This window comes from Myxocyprinus asiaticus, chromosome 1, assembly GCF_019703515.2.
Source record: "Myxocyprinus asiaticus isolate MX2 ecotype Aquarium Trade chromosome 1, UBuf_Myxa_2, whole genome shotgun sequence".
In the NCBI taxonomy this organism is placed as follows: Eukaryota; Metazoa; Chordata; class Actinopteri; order Cypriniformes; family Catostomidae; genus Myxocyprinus; species Myxocyprinus asiaticus.
The window spans coordinates 60,760,377-60,783,377 of NC_059344.1; the positions used below are offsets into that span (position 1 = coordinate 60,760,377).

At 41.0% G+C, this 23,001-nt stretch overlaps 1 protein-coding gene across 6 annotated transcripts in view; it reads left to right on the plus strand.

Annotated features, from left to right (window-relative positions):
• LOC127440490 (matrix metalloproteinase-15-like) overlaps positions 1-23,001 on the plus strand; it is a 56,628-nt gene that overhangs the window by 21,079 nt on the left and 12,548 nt on the right. For 3 of the 6 annotated variants that reach the window (XM_051697111.1, XM_051697133.1, XM_051697148.1), the window contains exons 4-8: positions 279-401; positions 540-847; positions 4,598-4,759; positions 5,850-6,070; positions 16,190-16,328. In XM_051697111.1, coding sequence (XP_051553071.1) covers positions 279-401; positions 540-847; positions 4,598-4,759; positions 5,850-6,070; positions 16,190-16,328 — 953 coding nt within the window. Of the gene's footprint in view, positions 1-259; positions 402-539; positions 848-4,597; positions 4,760-5,849; positions 6,071-16,189; positions 16,329-23,001 lie in introns of all 6 variants that reach the window. The other 3 variants (XM_051697124.1, XM_051697117.1, XM_051697140.1) reach the window with 1 other exon arrangement.

A 23,001-nucleotide genomic window follows, 5' to 3' on the forward strand; every position in this document is an offset into this window, starting at 1 on the left:
CAACTTAATATCTATGGAACTACTTTTCTTGGTTGTGTAATGTCTGGTAATGCGTTAATTATGTCATTTCCGTGGGTGTAGTGTGCAGAACTTGTGTTTAGAATTGCATTTAAAATGGGTTGGTGAGTAATTGATGACAGAATTTTCATTTTTAGAGCAGAATTATCCCTTTAAGTTGAAAATAAGCAAATTCTTTATGCAATGATATTGAAGCCCATCAGGTGCACAGTCATTATTAACATTTCTTGACAACATTTAGCCATGTTACCTCTCTTTAGTGCCATGAAGAGACCCCGCTGTGGCGTCCCAGACAAGTTTGGGGGTCAAATCAAAACCAATGTGCGGCGGAAGCGTTATGCTCTCACAGGCCACAAGTGGGACAAGACTCACTTAACTTTCAGGTGGGTTTTAATTAGGCTCATCAGTATTTGTGTCATATCAATGCCATGCTCTATATCAGTAGTAGCGATTTGCCTTCGTATAGCCAGTCTACCACAATTTTAATCCCAAATATAAATGTGCATCTGTCATGGCTGCAGTATTCAGAACTACACCCCTAAGATCGGGGAGTACAACTCATATGAAGCCATCCGGAAGGCCTTCAAGGTGTGGGAGAAGGTGACGCCACTCACATTCGATGAAATCCCTTTTCTGGAGGTCAAATACGGCCGTCGAAAGGAGCCCGATATTATGATCTTCTTTGCCTCTGGTTTCCATGGTGACAGTTCACCGTTTGATGGAGAGGGAGGTTTCCTGGCACATGCCTACTTCCCGGGTCCAGGGATGGGTGGAGATACTCACTTTGACTCTGACGAGCCATGGACCATTGGCTCACAAAACCTACAGGGTGAGTCAGCTTAGTGTGTTTTGGTATTTAAAGGAGTATTCTAAGCTACATGGACTGTATTTGTGGCCTACTTTCAATTACTTCGGAAAAGGCTAGTAAACTTCTGGTTATACGCTACAGAGGTAAATGTACCTGTGTTGCTTTACGAATACTTGTGTCACAAGTACCACAAGCATCCTCACACAGATGCCAAGAGAACGTTCCTCTGGTTATAGTGACTATAAACGATTCTGTCATTCTGGTCTCATGTAAACACATATTTTAAATGTTGATTCATGGTGCTGAATGCTTATCTAGACTTTCATTGTAAGTGCATTACTGCAAATGCATTTTTTTATTCATTTTTACAAACTAAGGGAAGAGTTGCTATTATTTTCTGATTCAGAGCTTAAGTTGCATTGCTTTAACATAATAGGGTTACATTTTATTTGCATTTTCACACAATTTCACATTTCATTGACATGCTTTTAACAACCAAATTCACTTAAAGTTCACCATAAAGTCTTTCTAATGATTAGACCTTTGTCCACCCAAGTCAGTTGCCAAAATTGAAATCAACTGCAGACTCCTACAGTTTGTAAGCAAGAAAAGGTCACATTTGCAAGCTTAGTTTTTTCTGTATTCGCTCTAAATGCTTAACATTTACTATTGTGTTGTGTTCATCCAATAGATTGAATGATCAGAGGTTTACATGCTTCTGTGGAGGTGGATGATGTCATTCGAGACAGATGCTTGACCATGTGAGCTAGTGAGGGACATGATGAAGTAGTGAGAGGGGCGGAGAAGCCTAGACAATAGTGAAGTATTTGATTTACAAAATGTTTAGAAATTAAAAATCTGATTTCCATACTAATTTTTTTTTTCACAGTGCGGGATTATTTAAAGGTGAAGTGTGTAATTTCTGCAACTCTGTTGTCACCAAACGGTGTTGGGAAAATAATTTTATTAACAGGTTTACCAAATACTTCCCTGGTCTTCCATTGGTCGAACAAATGTTTAGTCCTGCCTAATGCCATTGGTTGAGCCACTGTTGCTGTGTCGGCCTGTTTGGGATGCTCAGATAAACATTGTTGACAGTTTTCAGGGGAATCAACCTATGAATGGTTTACATACGTATATGTGACTCTGCATATCAAGATGAGGTATTCAACAGTACTGTAATACTAATATATATATATATATAAACTTACACATATACATTTTGATGTTGGAAAAGAAGTTCATGGACATGTTATTTGTTACTAAAACTGAGCAAATTTTTGGTGGTTAGGGTTACACAACAGAGGCTCTCTGTCTCTTCCTTCCTTTAACTGTAGTCACATGAATAGGCTAAAGGTTAATCATGAGATGGCTGGAGTTTAGAATGCTCCGTTAAATTATTACATCACCACACTTTCGACTAATAACCTGCCATTTCATTCCTGACACACTGAGGACTTGAAACAAAATCATCTCAGTGCAACATTCACTGAGGAAGCACCACATAACACATCTTTAATAGGACTCTATAGGACTTTCCAGAGCCTTTTTCCATAGGTTTGAAATGTCTGGCTACAGGATCTTCATTGTTAGGAACGGTTGAAGTCTCGGCCACTGTTTCACAGCGGTGAGGAGAGATGTCTCCAAATGCACTGAAGTTGAATCTTAAAAATCATGGCCCTAAAACAAGAGTGGTTTTGAACGGGGCTGGAGCACGTGTCTGTGAAATCCATCATTGATTGAACTGTCTGAAAGCATTAGACATTCAGCAGAACATTTCTTATTTGCACGAAGCTATTAGGCCTAATGATGTTACTTTGATGAAAAAAACACTGAACAAGCAACATTACTGTCTGATTACTTCATAAGGCCTTTGTGGAGATGGTTAGGATTGTCTACACTGGCTAATAATGGATCCTGTCAGGGTTATAAGGAGGCAGTTAATCTTTTTTCCTCTGAAATCAGGCTTTAAAGGAATAGTTCACCCATAAATGAAAGATCTGTCATCATGTACTCACTGTCATGTCGTTACAAACCTGTTTGACTTATTTTCTTTTGTGGAACCTGTAAGAGCACATCTTTGCACTAAGAAGGAAGCGACAGAGAAACCCTAGCCCTAGCTCACCCTTAAACCCCCACTCCCCATTTCACTCATATATCCTGGGTAAATAAGACTCATACACTATATTGCCAAAAGTATTCGCTCACCCATCCAAATAATCGAATTCGGGTGTTCCAATCAATTCCATGGCCACAGGTGTATAAAATGAAGCACCTAGGCATGCAGACTGCTTCTACAAACATTTGTGAAAGAATGGGTTGCTCTCAGGAGCTCAGTGAATTCCAGTGTGGTACTGTGATAGGATGCCACCTGTGCAACAAGTCCAGTCGTGAAATTTCCTCACTACTAAATATTCCACAGTCAACTGTCAGTGGTATTATAACAAAGTGGAAGCGATTGGGAATGACAGCAACTCAGCCACGAAGTGGTAGGCCACGTAAAATGACAGAGCGGGGTCAGTGGATGCTGAGGCGCATAGTGCACAGAGGTCGCCAACTTTCTGCAGAGTCAATCGCTACAGACCTCCAAAGTTCATGTGGCCTTCAGATTAGCTCAAGAACAGTGCGTAGAGAGCTTCATGGAATGGGTTTCCATGGCCGAGCAGCTGCATCCAAGCCATACATCACCAAGTGCAATGCAAAGCGTCGGATGCAGTGGTGTAAAGCACGCCGCCACTGGACTCTAGAGCAGTGGAGACGCGTTCTCTGGAGTGACGAATCACGCTTCTCCATCTGGCAATCGGATGGACGAGTCTGGGTTTGGTGGTTGCCAGGAGAACGGTACTTGTCTGACTGCATTGTGCCAGCTGTGAAGTTTGGTGGAGGGGGGATTATGGTGTGGGGTTGTTTTTCAGGAGCTGGGCTTGGCCCCTTAGTTCCAGTGAAAGGAACTCTGAATGCTTCAGCATACCAAGAGATTTTGGACAATTCCATGCTCCCAACTTTGTGGGAACAGTTTGGGGATGGCCCCTTCCTGTTCCAACATGACTGCGCACCAGTGCACAAAGCAAGGTCCATAAAGTCATGGATGAGCGAGTTTGGTGTGGAAGAACTTGACTGGCCTGCACAGAGTCCTGACCTCAACCCGATAGAGCACCTTTGGGATGAATTAGAGCGAAGACTGTGAGCCAGGCCTTCTCGTCCAACATCAGTGTCTGACCTCACAAATGCGCTTCTGGAAGAATGGTCAAAAATTCCCATAAACACACTCCTAAACCTTGTGGAAAGCCTTCCCAGAAGAGTTGAAGCTGTTGTAGCTGCAAAGGGTGGGCCGACGTCATATTAAACCCTATGGATTAAGAATGGGATGTCACTTAAGTTCATATGCGTCTAAAGGCAGATGAGCGAATACTTTTAGCAATATAGTGTATGTCCTATTTACCCAGCCAACTAAATTTAGCACTCTTTCCTTATTTTATCTGAAGCTACTGTAGCGCCAGTGGCAAGTTTGTTTAATGTGAGCACTTCAGTTGCATTAACTGCAGCACATTGTAATGCGCTGGCTGATGCGCTGTATATTATATGTTTTCAAGCTAGAGTGCACATAAAGTGCAGCTGTGATCCCCAGAGTGAATAAAGATTAATAAGCGGTTGCATCAGACATTCCCTGCCACTGACCTCAGTAAATCACCTCCTCTTCTCATTGCAGACCAGTAGCTTTCTCTAATACCTCAGCATGTGATATTTAATATCTCTCTCTTCTCTCTGCAGGTAATGATCTGTTCCTGGTAGCTGTGCATGAGTTGGGCCATGCCCTTGGACTGGAACACTCCAATAATCCCTTGGCTATTATGGCTCCTTTCTATCAGTGGATGGACACGGAAAACTTTGAGCTTCCTGAAGATGATCTCCGTGGGGTTCAGCAGATTTACGGTAACATGATGCCTATGATGTCTTCAGAATGATTTAACTGTAATTTTTAAGGAGATTATTTCTGATTAATTAAGGGGCAATTTACAAAGAATATTTTTTTTGCTTCCATCTGCATTGTTTTGCAATTGATTTCCGATGTAAACATGCACCAGATGGACATATTTGACCATTGTGCCGCATCTTGCTTTTTTTTTTCTTCAGCATATCATGCTGGAGTGCTGTGTTTTTAAGATGCCTTGTCAAGTTAAAGGAATATTCCGTGTTTAATACAAGTTAAGCTCAATGGACAGTATTTGTGGCATAATGCTGATTACCACAAAATGGCTATACTTTTGAAACAGTGAGTATTTTAACATTTACAAATCGTCCCCATTCACTTCCTTTGTAAATGCCACACTGTAACCCACATTTTGGGAATCAGTATTATGCCACAAATGCTGTCTATTGAGTTTTACTTAAATTGAACCCGGAATATTCCTTTAAAAAAACCTCTACTGTATCTGCAATCTGTTCCATTTGTTGTGCCACACCTTTTTTACTCAAGAATGCTTCAAGTAGGAATGGCACTCAACTCGGTCTAAAGAAATGTTCAGTCAGAGCTGTGGCTATTATTAGGGCTGGGTAATATATATACACGATATATTTAGAATAATTTTGTTGACGGTATAAAATTCAGCAACATTAAAATTCAAATTTTTATTAAATGATTGAAATGATAGATAATAATAGATGCTTGAATAGTGTAAATTCGATTGTTTCTATGAATCAGTTCAAACTGTTTTCTGGTTTAGTCTAGTCCAGAGTCATTCTACACACATGCAGTTGTAAAAGTGTTTGTTATGCTTTAGTTTACACTATGTGGTTTTACTGGTACTTAGACTTACGGTGTAAAGTTTCAAATGTTTATTTTTGTGGTAGGTTGGTGTACTTTTCCATTAACATGGCGTGCCATACAAATTCACATATCAGTTTACTTATTAGGCTAGTAGTAGTGCTTGCTAATGCAAACATCACTGTTACTATGGCTCATACTTGAGGTTAAGGGTTTGAACAACCTCTTTCATCTGTTTATCCTCTCTCTCTCTTATAGGACCCCCTAGCAGTTCTCCCACCCAGGCTCTCCCCACGGTGACCCCTCGGCGACCAACCCAGCCTGACCCCAGGTACCCTCCTAAGAACCCTCCCGGAGCCCCTCCCCGTCGGCCGGAAAGGCCTCGCACCACTGACCGCCCAGATAACTATGGCCCGAACATCTGTGAAGGCAATTTTGACACGGTCACCGTGCTCAGAGGAGAGATGTTTGTTTTTAAGGTGAGCTGGAGATCTTTACTATTCAGTTCGTTGCAGAGCATGTGAGTGGAGCGAGAGCAGAGCAGTGATAATTTCATTTGAGCAGAGAGCTCCTTTTTGAAGATTCCACTCTGTTCGCTCAGGCCGCTCAGCGCCACTCGCTCAACCCAGAATGTGCTTCATGATATGCTGGTTTGGGAACCTGCGAAATAAGCAATAGGCTTGAGGTTATGGAGTTCAAACATTGTTTTAGTGAAGTTGTAAACCTTATATATAAATGAAAAGTAAAAAAACAAAGCTAAGAACGAGGAAGGTGAAGCAATTGAAAGGGAGTGGAGAGACTGTGAGAGTTAGCAAAGATTCCCTTTGGAATCTTAAGCGTCACATTGCCAGAAAGTAGGAGGATGTTTTAAGCGAACATGGTAGTGCAGCAAAATGTGAGCTAGTAGGCTACACTACCATTTGATAATAAATTAATAGATAAGTAGATAATAAGGTATCTTATTTTGCAATCATCTCAGTGCAGCTGCCAGCTAGATGCAGGCCTGGTTCTGCAGGGGTGCAAACGTTAGAGCACCCTCAATTGAATATGTAAGATTAATAATACTGTATATTGGCAAAGCATATTTCCTGGAATCCCGGCAAACACACACAAAAAATCCCTGCATCAAAACGAATTAACGTATGATCTTGCAGATCAGTGTGTCCTAATTTCCAGGCTCAGCATTCTGCTTTCATGCCTCCATTGAACAACTGAGCATTTGATTGGTAATCATTTTCTCTCTCGCAAAGTGAATTTCATAGCGGAATTGTCATGGCTTCGGGGAGTTTGTTGGCTTGCTCTGTGTGTTTTGTTATTTTTCTTTCCCTCATGTCTCGCAGGCGCTGCCGGCATGCATGATCGGTGTTTCCATGGGAACATTGATTGTTCCCAGGGGAACGCTGATCATGCCACTAATTAGCGTGCTAGCAGCACCTGGTTCTCAACTGATTCACTCCCTACTTAAGCCCTTCGTGTTCTCAGTATCTTTGCTAGATTGTTGTTTGATGTGAAGTACTTGCCTCACTCTCTCTGCCTAGTTGGTCCTGTCTCGTGTATCTGTTTTGGTTGCCCGTCTCTGCCCGCGTGTCGGGAGAGTGATTGCCCTCCAGTCTGCTGGGCACTGTTCTCTGCACATCACTACGCTTCAACGGAGGATTCCTGCGAATCTGCTCCTGACTTCCACAATGCACACAATCGCCTACGAACACACTATTCACAGATTTGCCCATTGCACGGTCATGGCACGCACATACCCTACTGTACACATAAAGAGTGCATGGTCAACACATGATCTTTTGACACATACAAAGACCAGATTCACTTTATGCTGCTTTAAAAATATCAAGGAAAATTAAAGGGGGCTCATGGTATTATCTTATATGCTAATTATTATATAATTAACCACAGTCCTTTAGATATACAATTCCTACATATAAAATTTTAGGGATATTAATCTAGCAACAAGACTGAAAAATAGAAAAACATTCTCTGCTCTTTTCTAGATAATTTTAATATGCCCTTTAAAACTGAACTCAAAATTAGGATGAGAAATTGATCATTTTAATTTATATTAAATAAAAGTTTAATCTGATAGCATTAAATCAGAAGCCTATTAATGTATCAAATCTACAGTAATAATCATTACGTGGAGACAACTGAAAAACAATTATGAACTTAAATTTTACCTGTATTTTCTGATACCAGTCCATGTTTCATTATTGCCATAAATGACTCGAAAAAACATTGAAGTTGAAAAGATTGTGTTTTTCTGGGTCAATTGTGTCACTCAGGTCCAGTTTAAACTGGAAAAGCGCGAATTTGCATGTATGCGGTTTCCGCGCCACCGCACATAGTATGTTTTATCACTTGTAGAGGCATGTTTGATGACTTGTTTAAAGTAAATAAAAGTCATTAGAACTGAAATGTTAAGGCAATATTTGAAGACGTTCAGTGGCATTTGTGCTAACAGAAATATTTGACTGATTACAAATGATAAGGAAGGTCTGGTAGACCTGATTATCTAGCATCAGTTGTGAACCAGTACAAAATAAACAGTGAGGTTTTATATACACAACAATACAATCACATAATTTCGGATGTGTACATTACTAAGCATTTTGTAATTTAATAAATGTCGGCATATAGGCTATATTTCACCCAGAGGGGCACCTCAGTCCATGTTGGCAAAGGGGCAGTTGCTTGGTCATGTGTGCATGACTGCAAACAAGTATAGCCTACTACAGAGAAAATTCAGTGGGATTTGAGCTAACTTATTTTTACCGCTGAGTGTGAGCGGTACTTGAGCGGAGCATTCGCTTGGACCATGAGCGGTGGAGCGGATTATTGAGCAGAGTGTCACACCGCTCCGCTCACATGCTCTGGTTCCTTGATTAAACAAGTGTTGCTTTTGTGTCCATGTGTAGCTTCTGTGACATCACAAATGCACTGATAATGCTACTGTAAGTTCTAAGTCATGTACTGTAACTTGTTAGCTGATTGTATAATTGAGTGAAAGTCAAGCTGCCTTGCTCTGTGTGTGAATGTTCGATTGTGTTAGGTATGATGAATGAATGGGGATGAATCTCATGAAACCGAATCAAGAACATGTCCAGCATATATTTCGCAACAAAATCAATGAAAAAATAAGAAACTGTATTTTTCATAAAGAAAACAAAGCCTATTTTTTTAGAACCATTTACTTTTTTTTTGGCCATGACAATTAAGCACATTTTCCACCCCAGTTCTCATTAAAGGTGTTTTATTTAAAAAAAAAAAAAAAAATATATATATATATATGTATATTCTCGTTATTTGACTCTGATTAGATGCTTATTACTGGAAATCATCCAGTCTGAACACAATATTTTTTTTTTTTTTTTTTTTTTAATAAGACAGTATAATAGATACTACCATTAATCATTGCGTGGCTTTGTGGAATACTTTATTCTGTTTGGTCGATTGTGGCATTCTACAGTCAAATATTTTTGTATAATGGCAGATATTAAACAAATATTTGAAACAAATAATTTTTATATTTTGACCGTTATCCCTGGCAACCTGTACTGTGCTAGTTTCATGTCTCTCGTAGCACTCTGCGCTCTTCTCAAAGTTTCAACTCAAATGTACAGTCTATTTCCATTTTTATTTCTTATTTGATAAGAGTCCAAAAGAGAGGGGAAGCTCTCACACAATGCTTACGTACCAAAGCTACTTGGAAATATAAGCCCTTTCAGTATTTGGCGTGGACGTCTATAGCTTTTATTTTGCTGTTGGTTTACTATTATTTGATAAGAGTGAAATTAGGATAATGTAAGATCAGGTAGTCATTGTTGCAAAATAAAGACCTCTCTGCTGCAATGACTGACTCACTCTACAATATACCTTGCGTATAAATACTTAGCAACTTTTATAATGTATAATTTTATTTTTTTTTTCACATTACAGTAGAGGTAGACTGATATATCGGTTTAACCGATTAATCGGTGCCGATAGTTGCTTTTTGGAACTGTCGGTTATCGGCAAAAAAATCAACGCTGATAGATTTTTCTTTTAATTTCTCCATGTTCCTCTGTGGACAAAAGCCTTTATCTGGTCACTTTAAAGACCAAAAAAAAATAAGCTTTATTTGGTGAATATTTACATTTAGCGCATTGTAACGGAGGCAACACTCTGTCACCAACACTGTTTATGGACTAATTCATGGTTATTAATGTGAAAGGTTATAAAAAAGACAGCCGATTGCTGATTACTGCTCATACAGTATTTATTAGTCCATATGACAATGTTTACTTCATATTAGTGATTCTATAATAGACTTCTTTTTATTTAAATGAAATTATTTAAATTTCTTAATGTAAATAAATAAAGAATTCCCTTGGAGAGAGGAGGGGAGCATAACGATAGTGGCCGGGGTTTGTGTGATGTCGACCTGTGAATGCAGATATGATGGCTGGATTGAGTTTAGATTACACTGATATCCAATCACAAAGCATCCCCAACTACGTCGGGATCAGGACAAGCAGATCAGAACACATTCCGATCACAAATGCATATGTGGACAGCATCCAGATACAGGTCGCATTTTAATGCCAAGAGTAAACGGGGTCTATAAGAGTGCTTGGTTCCAGCTGAAAGACCTGACCTGCAGGTGGAGGCAGTCAGGTGTAGATCATGCCTGCTCTCAATCAGGCTCTGTTAGGCAATGGGCTGTAAAAACCCAAGTGTAGGTCTTTGTTATGGGGCAGAGATCCATGAAGAGGAAAGGAGCCGTGTCTTTAGAGTCTGGAGTTAATCAGGAGAGACATCAGACTTCTGCTATGTGCTGGAGTTTGCTGTTTCGTGGTCACGTCATGTGATTTGTTCCTGCATGACAGAAACATTCTCTGTGTAAGGCAAGGCAAGTTTATTTATATAGCACATTTCATACACAATGGCATTTCAAAGTGCTTTACATATACATTTTAAAGAAAATACAAGATACATAAGAAAATTAAAAACCAATTAAGAACACGAAATAAGAATAAAAAGTAATAAAATAAATGTAAAAAAATTAAAATGATTAAAATGAATAATAAGAAAAAGAATATTAAATTGTTAACACCATCCATAACGAAGAGATATTTATACATACAAATGCTTGAAAAACTTTTTCATTTGGGTTACTGGTGACACAGTTAGCAAACGTGTCGGAGCATTTGGGTTAGCATTACTGCAGTCCACACAGTCTTTTCTCGATATAGATAGATAGATAGATAGATAGATGGATACATTACCAGTCAAAAGTTTGGACACACCTACACATTCTTTATTATTACCCTTTTTCCACATTTTAAAAATAATGCAAATTGAAGTATGGGAATTATGCATTGAAGAACAAAAATCTGCAAAAGTAGTGTTGTTTGAATGAACATAATATGACACATCTTTCATATTAGTAAGAAATTCATATGTAGGTGTGACGGTAGCCAGCTTGTACGTGATAGCTGTGCAGTGTGTAAACATCACTCTCCTGGCCTTAAGAGACACACTAGCGGCTGAGGCTAGAGCCATGGCTTTTATAGCCTCCTAGAAAGCGCATCTGACTCCCATGCCGGGGATTGCCGGTTCGAAATCCTTCGGGTCGAGTAGGACATAGGCACAATTGTTAATAGTCCACAAAAAGTTAATATTAGCTTTAAAGGAATGTTTTGTGTTCATTACAAATTAAGCTCAATCGACAGCATTTGTGGCATAATCAGAATCAGAATGAGCTTTATTGCCAAGTGTGCTCACGGACACAGGGAATATTTTTTGGTAATAGGAGAAACAAGCAAGTGCACACAGAACATTACAGTGAGACACAGAATATAAAACAAGGTAAGAGTATAAATAGACATACAAAAAAATAGGACATTTAACATAGAATGGTGTATGTAGATGTGCAAGTGGTAATATATGTATGTACAGTTATTAAATTAAATATGAGTAAATTTACATATATACATGAGATATTTATATACATTATTGCACTACGGAAGTCCTGAAGGCAGTTTAATTGTGCATGCGGAAAATGGCCTGAGGGTAAAAACTGTTCTTGTGCTCTGCAGCCCCGGCCAGAGGGCAACAGTTCAAAGAGGGAGTGGGCAGGGTGTGTGGGGTCCCGAGTGATTCTTCCTGCACGTTTCCTCACTCTAGAGATGTACAGGTCTTGGAGGGTGGGCAGGGGGGTGCCAATAATCCTCTCAGCAGTCCTGACTGTCCGTTGTAGTTTCCTTCTGTCTGATTTGGTGGCTGACCCAAACCAGACAGTTATAGATATACACAGGACAGACTCAATGACGGCTGAGTAGAACTGTGTCAGCAGCTCCTGTGGCAGATTGAACTTCTTCAGCTGGCGAAGGAAGTACAACCTCTGCTGAGCCTTCTTCACAATGGAGTCTATGTGGGTGTCCCACTTCAGAGCCTGAGAGATGGTAGAGCCCAGGTACCTGAATGACTCCACTGCTGCCACAGTGCTGTTCAGCATGGTGGGGGGGTGGAGGATGCAGGGTGATTTCTCCTGAAGTCCACTATCATCTCTACTGTTTTGAGCGTGTTCAGCTCAAGGTTGTTGTGACTGCACCAGACAGCCAGCTGTTCATCCTCCCTTCTGTATGCAGACTCGTAACTGTCATGGATGAGGCCAGTGACCGTGGTGTCATCTGCAAACTTCAGGAGCTTGACAGAGGGACACACAAATAATGTTGATTACCACAAAAATGTATTTAGACTTTTTCCCTCCTTTTCTTTAAAAAAAAAGCAGAAATGGATGTTACATTGACTACGTTTACATGGACAGCATGTAAACTGTTGATTCGCTTTATTTCCAGATACTCTAGAATTGTTGCTGTGTTTGTTTCCTTAACTTAATTTCTCGACCTGCAGCTGAATTGCGATGCAGTAGTGGGTTTTCCCTCTTACTTTTTCCCCTAAGGTACGAGCGCATATACATGCACATGAGGGACAATCGCTATTTTACATTGGTGTGTATAAATGGTTATAGTTTATAGTGTATATGATTTTTTTTTTTTCCACTGTACTTCTAGAAATGTGGAATTCATTCTGCTGTGTTGACATGTTACTGGGCTCCATCCTATGATGTTTGTTATCCTGGTCTGTTATACAAACACCCACCAGAACACTGCTTATGCGTTTACATGACCACTTTAAGCCTCATTTTCTGAGAGAAACCTAGGTGTGTTAAATCGCTTTCTCTTAATCCCTTAAACGGCTTAAGGAAATCAGTGTTCTAGTCTACGTGACGTTTCAGAACGCCACTTTCTGCTAAAACCCTGGAATAAATTATTTTCTTAAATGGACGTAAACATGGTCAGTGAGGCACTTGCAATGGAAGTGAATGGGGCCAATTTTTGGAAGGTTTAAAAGCAGAAATGTGAAGCTTATAATTTTATAAAAGCACTTACATACATTTTTCTTTTAAAGCGCATGTATTTTTTGAGCAGTAAAGTTACAAATTTTTACAGTCATTTTAGGATTTTAGGGTTTGACTACATCGTCATGGCAACAAAGTTGTAAAATTGGCTATAACTTTACACAGAAAAGGTTAGTAAGTGATTTTATCACACTAAAATCATGTATTAACACATACTGTTTATGTCTTGTGGCTATAGTTTTGAAACAGAATTTTTTTTTTTTTTTTTAATTTACCAAAAAATTGGCTCCCATTCACTTCCGTTGTAAGTGCTTCACTGTAACCCAGATTTATGATTTTATATATATATATATATATATATATATATATATATATATATATATATATTTTTTCGCCTCAATTTGGAATGCCCAATTCCCAATGCGTTCCAAGTCCATCTGGGTGGTGGAGGACGAATCTCAGTTGCCTCCGCATCTGAGACCGTCAATCCGCTAATCTTATCACGTGGCTTGTTGAGCGCATTACCGCGGAGACGTAGCGCGTGTGGAGGCTCACACTATTCTCCACGGCATCCACGCACAACTCACCACGTGCCCCACTGAGAGTGAGAACCACATTAGAGTGACCACGAGGAGGTTAACCCAACGTGACTCAACCCACCCTAGCAACCGTGCCAATTGGTTGCTTAGGAAGCCTGAATGGAGTCACTCAGCACACCCTGGATTCGAACTTGCGACTCCAGGTGTGGTAGTCAGCGTCTTTACTTGCTGAGCTACCCAGGCCCCCGTAACACATATTTTTTTTAAAGAAAAATAGGGATGAGTCGAAATTCATTTTGGTGATAATCAATATTATGCTTCAAATGCTGTCGATTGAACTTAACTTGTATTGAACCGGGAACATTCCTTTAAGATCAAACTTTTTCTAAGATTCATCACAGAGAGATTTTGGGGTCTAATAATGAAAAACTAGCATTTACAATAGTCTTCTCGCAGCTGGTGGGGAGACAAAGGCTAACCTAACTGGACATGCAGTACTGTAGAACAATTTGTTGGCCATTACTGCCTGCAGTAGTCAAGTTATCCATTATATGGAAATAAGGCCATTCCTCAAGCACTGTGTAACACAATCCAACCAGTTCCCTTAAGCAAGATTGTATTCTTTCTTAAAAAAAAACGAGGTGTGTTTTGTTTGTGAATTGGAGTGTGTGTGTGTGTGTGTGTGTGTGTGTGTGTGTTTGTGAGGAGTAAGGGGTTTAGGGGTGTGGAGGGAATGCATTTAGAGTTTGTTGGACACAGAGCCCCAGCTCTGGCTTTAATTTGGGCTTGGTTTAGAATATTCTGAAAGTCCTGGCAGAAAGCCATAGTGATGGAGGAGATTCTTACAGACGTGTAAAGTAAACATAGTGTGTTTGTGTGTAACTGTATTGTGTATGTTCTATTTTTGTCCTCTGCATCTGTATTGAATGTATGCATAGTCACTAATACTATTGCTTTGAATTCAAACAAACCTATTTGAACAAACCCCTAACCCTAAGTATTACATTTCAGTGCTCTAGGGCATCTACGCACAAGAGTTTAAGCAGTGAATCCATTGATTTCAATGGGGATGGTGCATCACGAGGATGTAGACTAGAAGAAAAACTGGGGTTTGCAAAAGTGATGCTCCATCAAGCAACTAAAATTTGAGAACATTTTAAGACCAGAAACATACTATAAGCAAGTACGCGTACGCAGATGCGAGCATTTGGCATGCTTAACAGTTGAGCGGTTGAACATGCTTAACGTGCATTACTGTGGTGGTAATAAACCACAGTACTCAAGGGGGCAATAGAGTTGCCTTCATAAGGATGTGCCTATAAACTGGATGTGTTATTATTCAGGTAAGTTGCTATAAGTATTGTATAATGACTAACTTGCTCAGCAGTAGTTTCTTCAAACGGTTTCTTCGCCATGAATGTAGTTGTCTTGAAAGAGAAAACTCACTATAGAAGCAAACAGTTTACGATAATGTCTGCTATAGCGCTATAGCCCCTGTGGCAATGTTGAAAATGCACAACACATTTTGGAATGCAACAACGTGCAAAATCAAGCTTGCATAGCGTTTGCATTTACGTACTTGCGCATAGTATGTTTGGCCTTAACTTTTGCTGCAGCGCACTTGAATTTCTCATTTGTCAACGGATGCTTACGTCAGAGAGGCGGGTCCAGTTGTGCAAATCTAATTGAATGTTTTGTAGTTCAGTCATGACAACTCACAGAAAGATTTTGCATGTTAATGTAGGTATGACATATTACATATTGATAGGAAATTGGTCTTGACTGACTTGATCTGCTACACTGCTACTTCAGAGCAAGTACAGAGAATTGCTACTGCTATAAAATACACATATATACTGAGATAGCATGTGGACATGCTGCTGCTGCACAATGAGACAAAACGGGAGACATGCTGCATCGAGCATGTGTTACGTGCTGCTGCACAAAAGACATAAACAATCCCCCGTGTAGCAGACTTAGACAAGTGTAGCTGGGGTGGAGGTGGGTTTCAGAGATAAAACTCCCGCAGCATGCTGCAGAGAAACATGCTTAACTGCAAAACTGAGCCATTTAAATTTTAGACAAAGAGAGAGATGCAAGTTGATTGGCTACCCAATAACAAGTCAGAGGACCAATCAGCTTACACCATGAGAGCCGATTGGCATAACATGTCACATGTGAGCGAGTCAATTGGCTAACAGATAAATCAAATAACCTATCAGCTTGTGCCACATAGAGTTGCACAGCTGAAATTTGGTCATTTTTAGAGTTTTCATAAACATTTTGCTGTTTGGTTGAGTCTGTCACACTAGGTTGTATACCGTAGCTAATGAATAGATCAAATGTTTAAGCACACAGCATGCTGATAAAAGCATAATTCTGTGTTTCCAACTACCTTATTTATTGTTGCTTGATTCTCTTCCAGTTTGGGTTTGGAGCATGTGCAGGACAGGTTGTTGGCCTTGATGAACTAACACAGTGGCTTGGCAGAGAAGATGTACAAATAAATCTTGTTTCTTGGTCTGGAGGAGAACCAGAACCTCTGATTCTGAGCAGAACTACAGCTGCACATGGTCATCCATGCCGCTAATAAACCTTACAGAACCATCAGCATCTGGTCGTTGATTCATGTCTTTTTATCTCCTCAGGGTCGCTGGTTCTGGAGAGTGAGGCGGAACCGAGTACTGGATAACTACCCCATGCCTATCGGACACTTCTGGAGGGGTCTGCCGGGAGACATTGATGCAGCGTATGAACGGCATGATGGCCGATTTGTGTTTTTCAAAGGTATTTTTCTCTCCCTTACTGCACTCTACCACGGATATTGCTCTGTACTTTCTGAAAGTTAATATGTTGGAGGTATAGGCCATAAAAATTTTATATTTATGAGAGAGATCATTACCCAGGCTGGCAGAATTATGTCAGATGTAAGTGCTTTTCACATTAGAAAGAGCCACTGATTTTGACATTTGTCATTATGTTGAGGAAGTGCCCTTGATTTCAATCATCCAGTTATATGTTTAGCCTGATGGATTTTACAGGTTTATATGTGGATTTTTTAGTATGGGAGTAATTTTGGATCTTAAAGGTATAGTTCACCCATTATATGAAACTTTTGTAATCTTTTATTTACAGCAATATTGTTCCAAACACGTATTACATTCTTTCTTCTGTGGAACACAATTGAATTGAAAGTCGACTCCAAAGCATGGAGTCAGCTCCGCTCAGGGGAATTGATAAATAGTGTGAAGTATGTCTTAAATTGCACAGTTTATTGTAAGTTTTCACTTTGCCTCCCAATTATTTATTTATTTTTTTTTTTTTTAAGAATCAGGAAAATTAGTCTGGAATTGACTCTTGGAATCAATTCCATCCAGCCTGAAATCTGAATCGGAGACAATTGTAAAATGTCTGGAATAGTACAGTCCAAGGCAGATGGCAAGGTATTTTTGTCCTTTTAGAGACAATAAGTCACCATCCATTTTAATTGTGTGGATGAAAGCAGCCCTTACATTGTGCAAAATATCTCATTTTGTGTTCCACGGAAGCAAAAATATAGGTTTCGAGCAATATGAGGGTGAGTAAATGGTGACAAATTTCATTTTTGGTTGAACTGTCCCTTTAAAGCATATACGTCTATTGTTTACCTTAGTAGACTAAAAAAACTGCTCTAAACACAGTGAGGTTTCACACATTTGTTAAGCATATCATCAAAACCTTTCACCTTTAAAACAGACATCTAATAACTTCCTAGTGAATATGCCCAGATGTATTTTGTGGCAGACAAGTAGTGGGCACATGCTTTTTGCAGCAAAATGTGTGTGATGTCATCGGCAAGACCCTCTTAAATTTGGCTTCCGCCCATTCAAAAGAAACCAGGGGAGCAAAAAACTTGGGGCGCAACATCTGCTCTTTGTGAGGCGAGGCCATTGCGTCAGCTTGTGGTTCTAGCAGATGCTGACAGCAATGGACCTGGATAAGGGCCAGTTGAATCAAACAGGGTCCATGAGGATGGTGCCTCTGTGTCTGCCATACTGTAAAATCATTAAGACTGAAGCTTGTCCTAATGTTTTGGTTTGTCGTCACTTTGACCACAAAAGTGTGGGATTCAAAACAAAACCACACTGTTGGTGCATCTTTTGCTGTGTTGTAATGCAGTTATTTGTGTTTTTAATAGAACACAGTTCTGTAATGCAGTTAGGGTTTCTATGTCTACAAGGTGGGGAAAGTCCCTGTACATGCACCATGAAATCCTGTTAACCATTGAGTGTTGTTGCCTTGTTCCTCCTCCTCCTTTTCGTCTGTTTCCTCACCATTGTTTCCCACCTCTGTCCCATTTCTGTAGGCTCTTTGTGAACTTTTGAGGGTTTTTTTGAGAAACTGCCTTCTTGCATGCTGCAAACAAAACATCTTTAACCAGTCTGAGATGTTTTACTGGTCTTAGCTGGTTTAAGTTGGCTTAAGCTGATTTAAGATGGTAACCAGCTGAAAAGTTCCTAAAAGTCCTCTAAATTCAGCCCAATCTTATCAGGTTCAAACCTAAAGCTGTTTTTTCAGGTAGTGGTTGACCAATATGCCAGAGGCAGTGCTTCACACTGGATATTATCTCTCTTCGCATACGCACAGGTCGAGTCTAATATCAACAAAGTCACTCGTGACCCAGACGACACGGATGTAACCCCATGATTTCCTGCCGACTGTCTCTATAATCTTCTCGCGAACGCATACGTGCAAGTATTGCAGGTCGTAAAAAATATTTTCATACTAGAACTTTGGAATCCGTCCTTCACAGCTTCGCAACAAAACATTTTGTTGGAGTCTCGCTGTGATCTCATCCTCCAGAGGCTGCAGTGGATTGCAAGCTGAATTCCAACTCATTCATTGTTTGATACAGCTGATTACCGGCAAATTCAAGTGAGTAACCTCACTACTGTTCTCGGTGAATTACGAAGGCTACAGGTACCTACGGAAAATAACAACTCTTCTGCTGAGTGTTGTTTACATATTTACATGGAGTTCGCGCTCGTTCTCCCAACATTATATTGTACTAACTAGTGAGTGTTTTCGCTCCGTGGAACTGCCATACAGCGGTCGCTAATAGCTAGCTTGCTAATTGCTGATCAATCAGCTGTAGGCAATGCGGTCCGTCTGCTGAGCCATACTCAATTAGTGGCTTGGGTAAGCAGCATATTAGTTAATTTGGCTAGAGCACATTATGATTTACTGTTTTCAGTTATAATCACTGCTGTTTGATACAGTATATACACAGTATATGTATAATATACAGTTGTGCTCAAAAGTTTGCATACCCTTGGAGAATTGGTAATATATGTACCATTTTTTTAAAGAAAACATGAGTGAGCAGGCAAAATACATTTATTTCTTATGGGATTCATATTCAACTGTAGGTTATAACACAATGGCACAATCATAAAACAAAACATGGCAACAAAGAAAAAAATGAAATGACCCCTGTTCAAAAGTCTGCATACCCTTAGTTCTTAATACTGTGTATTGCCCCCTTTAGCATCAATGACAGTGTGCAGTCTTTTGTAATAGTTGTCTATGAGGCCCCAAATTATTGCAGGTGGTATAGCTGCCCATTCGTCTTGGCAAAATGCCTCCAGGTCATGCAAAGTCTTTGGTTGTCTTGCATGAACCGCACGTTTGAGATCTCCCCAGAGTGGCTCAATGATATTAAGGTCAGGAGACTGTGATGGCCACACCAGAACCTTCACCTTTTTCTGCTGTAACCACAGGAGGGTCAACTTGACCTTGTGCTTGGGGTCATTGTCGTGCTGAAAAGTCCAAGAGCGTCCCATGTGCAGCTTTCGTGCAGAAGAATGCAAATTGTCTGCCAGTATTTTCTGATAACATGCTGCATTCATCTTGCCATCAATTTTCACAAGATTCCCCGTGCCTTTAGAGCTCACACCCCCCAAAACATCAGTGAGCCACCACCATGTTTCACAGTGGGGATGGTATTCTTTTCACTATAGGCCTTGTTGACCCCTCTCCAAACATAGCGCTTATGGTTGTGACCATAAAGCTCTATTTTGGTCTCGTCACTCCAAATTACAGTGTGCCAGAAGCTGTGAGGCGTGTCAAGGTGTTGTCGGGCATATTGTAACCAGGCTTTTTTGTGGCATTGGCGCAGTAAAGGCTTCTTTCTGGCAACTCGACCATGCAGCTCATTTTTGTTCAAGTATCGTCAGATTGTGCTCCTTGAAACAACCACACCGTCTTTTTCCAGAGCAGCCTGTATTTCTCCTGAGGTTACCTGTGGGTTTTTCTTTGTATCCCAAACAATTCTTCTGGCAGTTGTGGCTGAAATCTTTCTTGGTCTACCTGATTGTGGCTTTGTATCATGAGATCCCTGAATTTTCCACTTCTTAATAAGTGATTGAACAGTACTGACTGGCATTTTCAAGGCTTTGGATAACTTTTTATATCCTTTTCCATCTTTATAAAGTTCCATTAAGGTCTTTTGACAGTTCTTTTCTGCTCCCCATGGCTCAGTATCTAGCCTGCTCAGTACATCCACGTGAGAGCTAACAAACTCATTGACTGTTTATACACAGACACAAATTGCAATTTAAAAAGCTACAGGTGTGGGAAATTAAACTTTAATTGCCATTTAAATATGTGTGTCACCTTGTGTGTCTGTAACAAGGCCAAACATTCAAGGGTATGTAAACTTTTGATCAGGGCCATTTGGGTGATTTCTGTTATCATTATGATTTAAAAAGGAGCCAAACAACTATGTGATAATAAATGGCTTCATATTATCACTATCCTTAAATAAAAGACAGTTTTTTTTTTTTTGCATGATCAGTCATATTTTCAAAATCAATGCCAGAATTTCACAATTTCTGTCAGGGTATGCAAACTTTTGAGCACAACTGTATATATAGTGTGTTTATGTGTATGTGTGTGTGTGTGTGTGTATACACATACATGCAGGTTTTTATACAAGGAACAGTCTAGCTTTGGGTGTACAGCCAGTGTTTCAGCTGGGCCTCCAAATGTTGCTATCTGTGTTAGCATGGAACATTTAATTTACACCTGCACTGTGTGCATGGCCACAGTCCAGAAAGATGATGGAAATTATTGCTGCTCTTCCTGTTTAGTGTTAGAACACCTCAAACAAGGCCTCATGGAGGAGGCCTGCATGAACTGCAGTGCCATGCCTTGGGAGCAGAGGACTTCCAGGCTAGCTTTGATAGAAGGGCTCTTTGAGGAGTCACTACTACCACCACGAAAAGCAGCAGTTAAACGCAAAAGGGCTGAAACATCAGAGACCTCCACTGGAAAGAGGGCTAAGGAAGACCCCTTAGCCTTTAAGGTGGATGTGTTGACTTTCAAGTTTGCTCAGATTAAGTCCCTCATAATAAATCTACAACCAGGCGAGGCGTCAGCGCCTGCAGTGGAAATACCCACAAGTGAGTCATATATCTCAGAGGATGATGTCCTTTCGATGATGGCTTCTCATAGCCAGTTCCATAAGGAGGATGAGGAGGAGATCCTATCTGATTTCCTCTCTCACCTCTCCCAGGAAGGCTCCCAAGACATGGCATAAGGGTCAACAGAGGGGTTAGAGTCAGATCAGGATATAGTGAAGCAAGCTCTCTGCATTGCATTGGTGCGTTTAAATCTAGACACAGCCCCTACAGTGGCAACCCCCACAAGTGCTTTTTTCTGAAGAGCTTCACAACCCTCTGTTTTAATGGGTCAGATGGGTCAGATGCCTAAAATGGACCCACTTATTGCCACCTTTGTTCTTTCTCCGGAAGAGGCCTTGAGACCTAATGCTCGCTGCTTGCGATTTAATGCCGAATTACTGACGATCTCCTCATTCAGGCTTATAGTTCAGCAGCATGCATGGGTCGCTCTCAGTCATTAACGCACACAGACACCACTCACAGCAACAAATCACAGCATTTAAAACGGTCTGTTCAGTGCCCCGTGCTCGGGGACAACAACCATTTCAGGCACCAAGGGATAGAACGCCTGGCCAGCGGCCCCCCAGAGATGCTTAAGGCCAGGGCTGCAGAACATGAAGGTCTTGCACCGGTCACCGGATGTTTATCACATCAGCAGGTCAGTTACTGGTGGGCAACCACCTCAGCCCCTTGGGTTATAACAATGCTGTCTCAAGGGTACAACCTGCAGTTCCAGTGACGGCCCCCTGCTTTCAATGGGGTCAAGAGGATCACGGTCACAGACCCCAAGAGTTCACTTGCTCAAGCACAAGAAATAATGGTGCTCCTGGAAAAGGGTGCCATCGAACCAGTAAAGAGGTCAGCATGACTCAGTGGGTTCTATTTGGTGTATTTCATTTTTCCAAAAAAAGACAGTGGCGTACGACCCATACTCTATCTTCGAGGTCTTAACCAGTTCTTCAGAGTGCTGCCATTTCACATGCTGCACACAGCCGATGTTCTCCAGGCAGTCAAACAGCAGCAGTTATTCACTACAGTAGATTTGAAGGACGCTTACTTTCATGTTCCAGTTGCACCACAACACAGGTCATTCCTCCGCTTCACATTTCAATGTCAGATCTATCAGTTCCATGTCCTTCCATTCTGTCTTTCTCTATCCCCGTGAGTCTTCACCAGATGTATAGCTGCAGCTCTGTTGCCAATCCAGGCCGGGGGGTACTCCCTTACCTGGATGACTGGCTCCTCTGTGCTCCATCTCAGGAGCAAGCAATACAGGTAACCACCATGCTACTTCCCATGTTGCCCAGCTGGGCTTCATGGTAATTACCAGCAAGAGCCAGCTAACTCCAAGTCAGTCTGTGGAGTTAATAGGTATCAGTCTGGACTCTCAGTTGATGAAAGCCTCACCATCGCTGCAGCGGGTGGACTGTAGCCTGCTTCTCCTCCAACAATTTCAGAGACAGGTCAGGCTCCCATTCAGGTTGTTCCTCAGACTCATGGGTATGTTGGTGGCAGCGGCTGCTGTAGTTACACTGGGTCTTCTTTCATAGCTTCCTTTCCAGGTATGGGAGAACAGTCTCCACCTGAACCCCAAGGCACACAGGAACAAAATGATCAAGGTTACAGAGAGGTGCCTCCTGACCCTAAGAACATGGAGGAGGAGGTCATACCTGACCAAAGGGATTGCCCTGGCTATGATTCCCTCTCGCCGGAAGGTAGTTCAGACCAACGCATCACTTACAGGCTGGGGGGCAGTCTGGCAACACAGAACAGTCAGGTGACACTGGAATCCACAGCAAGCATTCGAAAGTATAGGTACTCTGGAGCTACGAGCAGTGCTGTTAGCTCTGAAGCACTTTTGCCAGTCCTGAAGGGCAGGAATGTCCTTATCAGGTCAGACAACACATCAGTGGTCTATCACATCAGGGGGGCACCAGGTCCAGCTAATCCCTACAGGTCACACAGAAACTTCTGACTTGGGCCTTCCCTCGGTTTGCAAGCTTCAGAGCTATGCACCT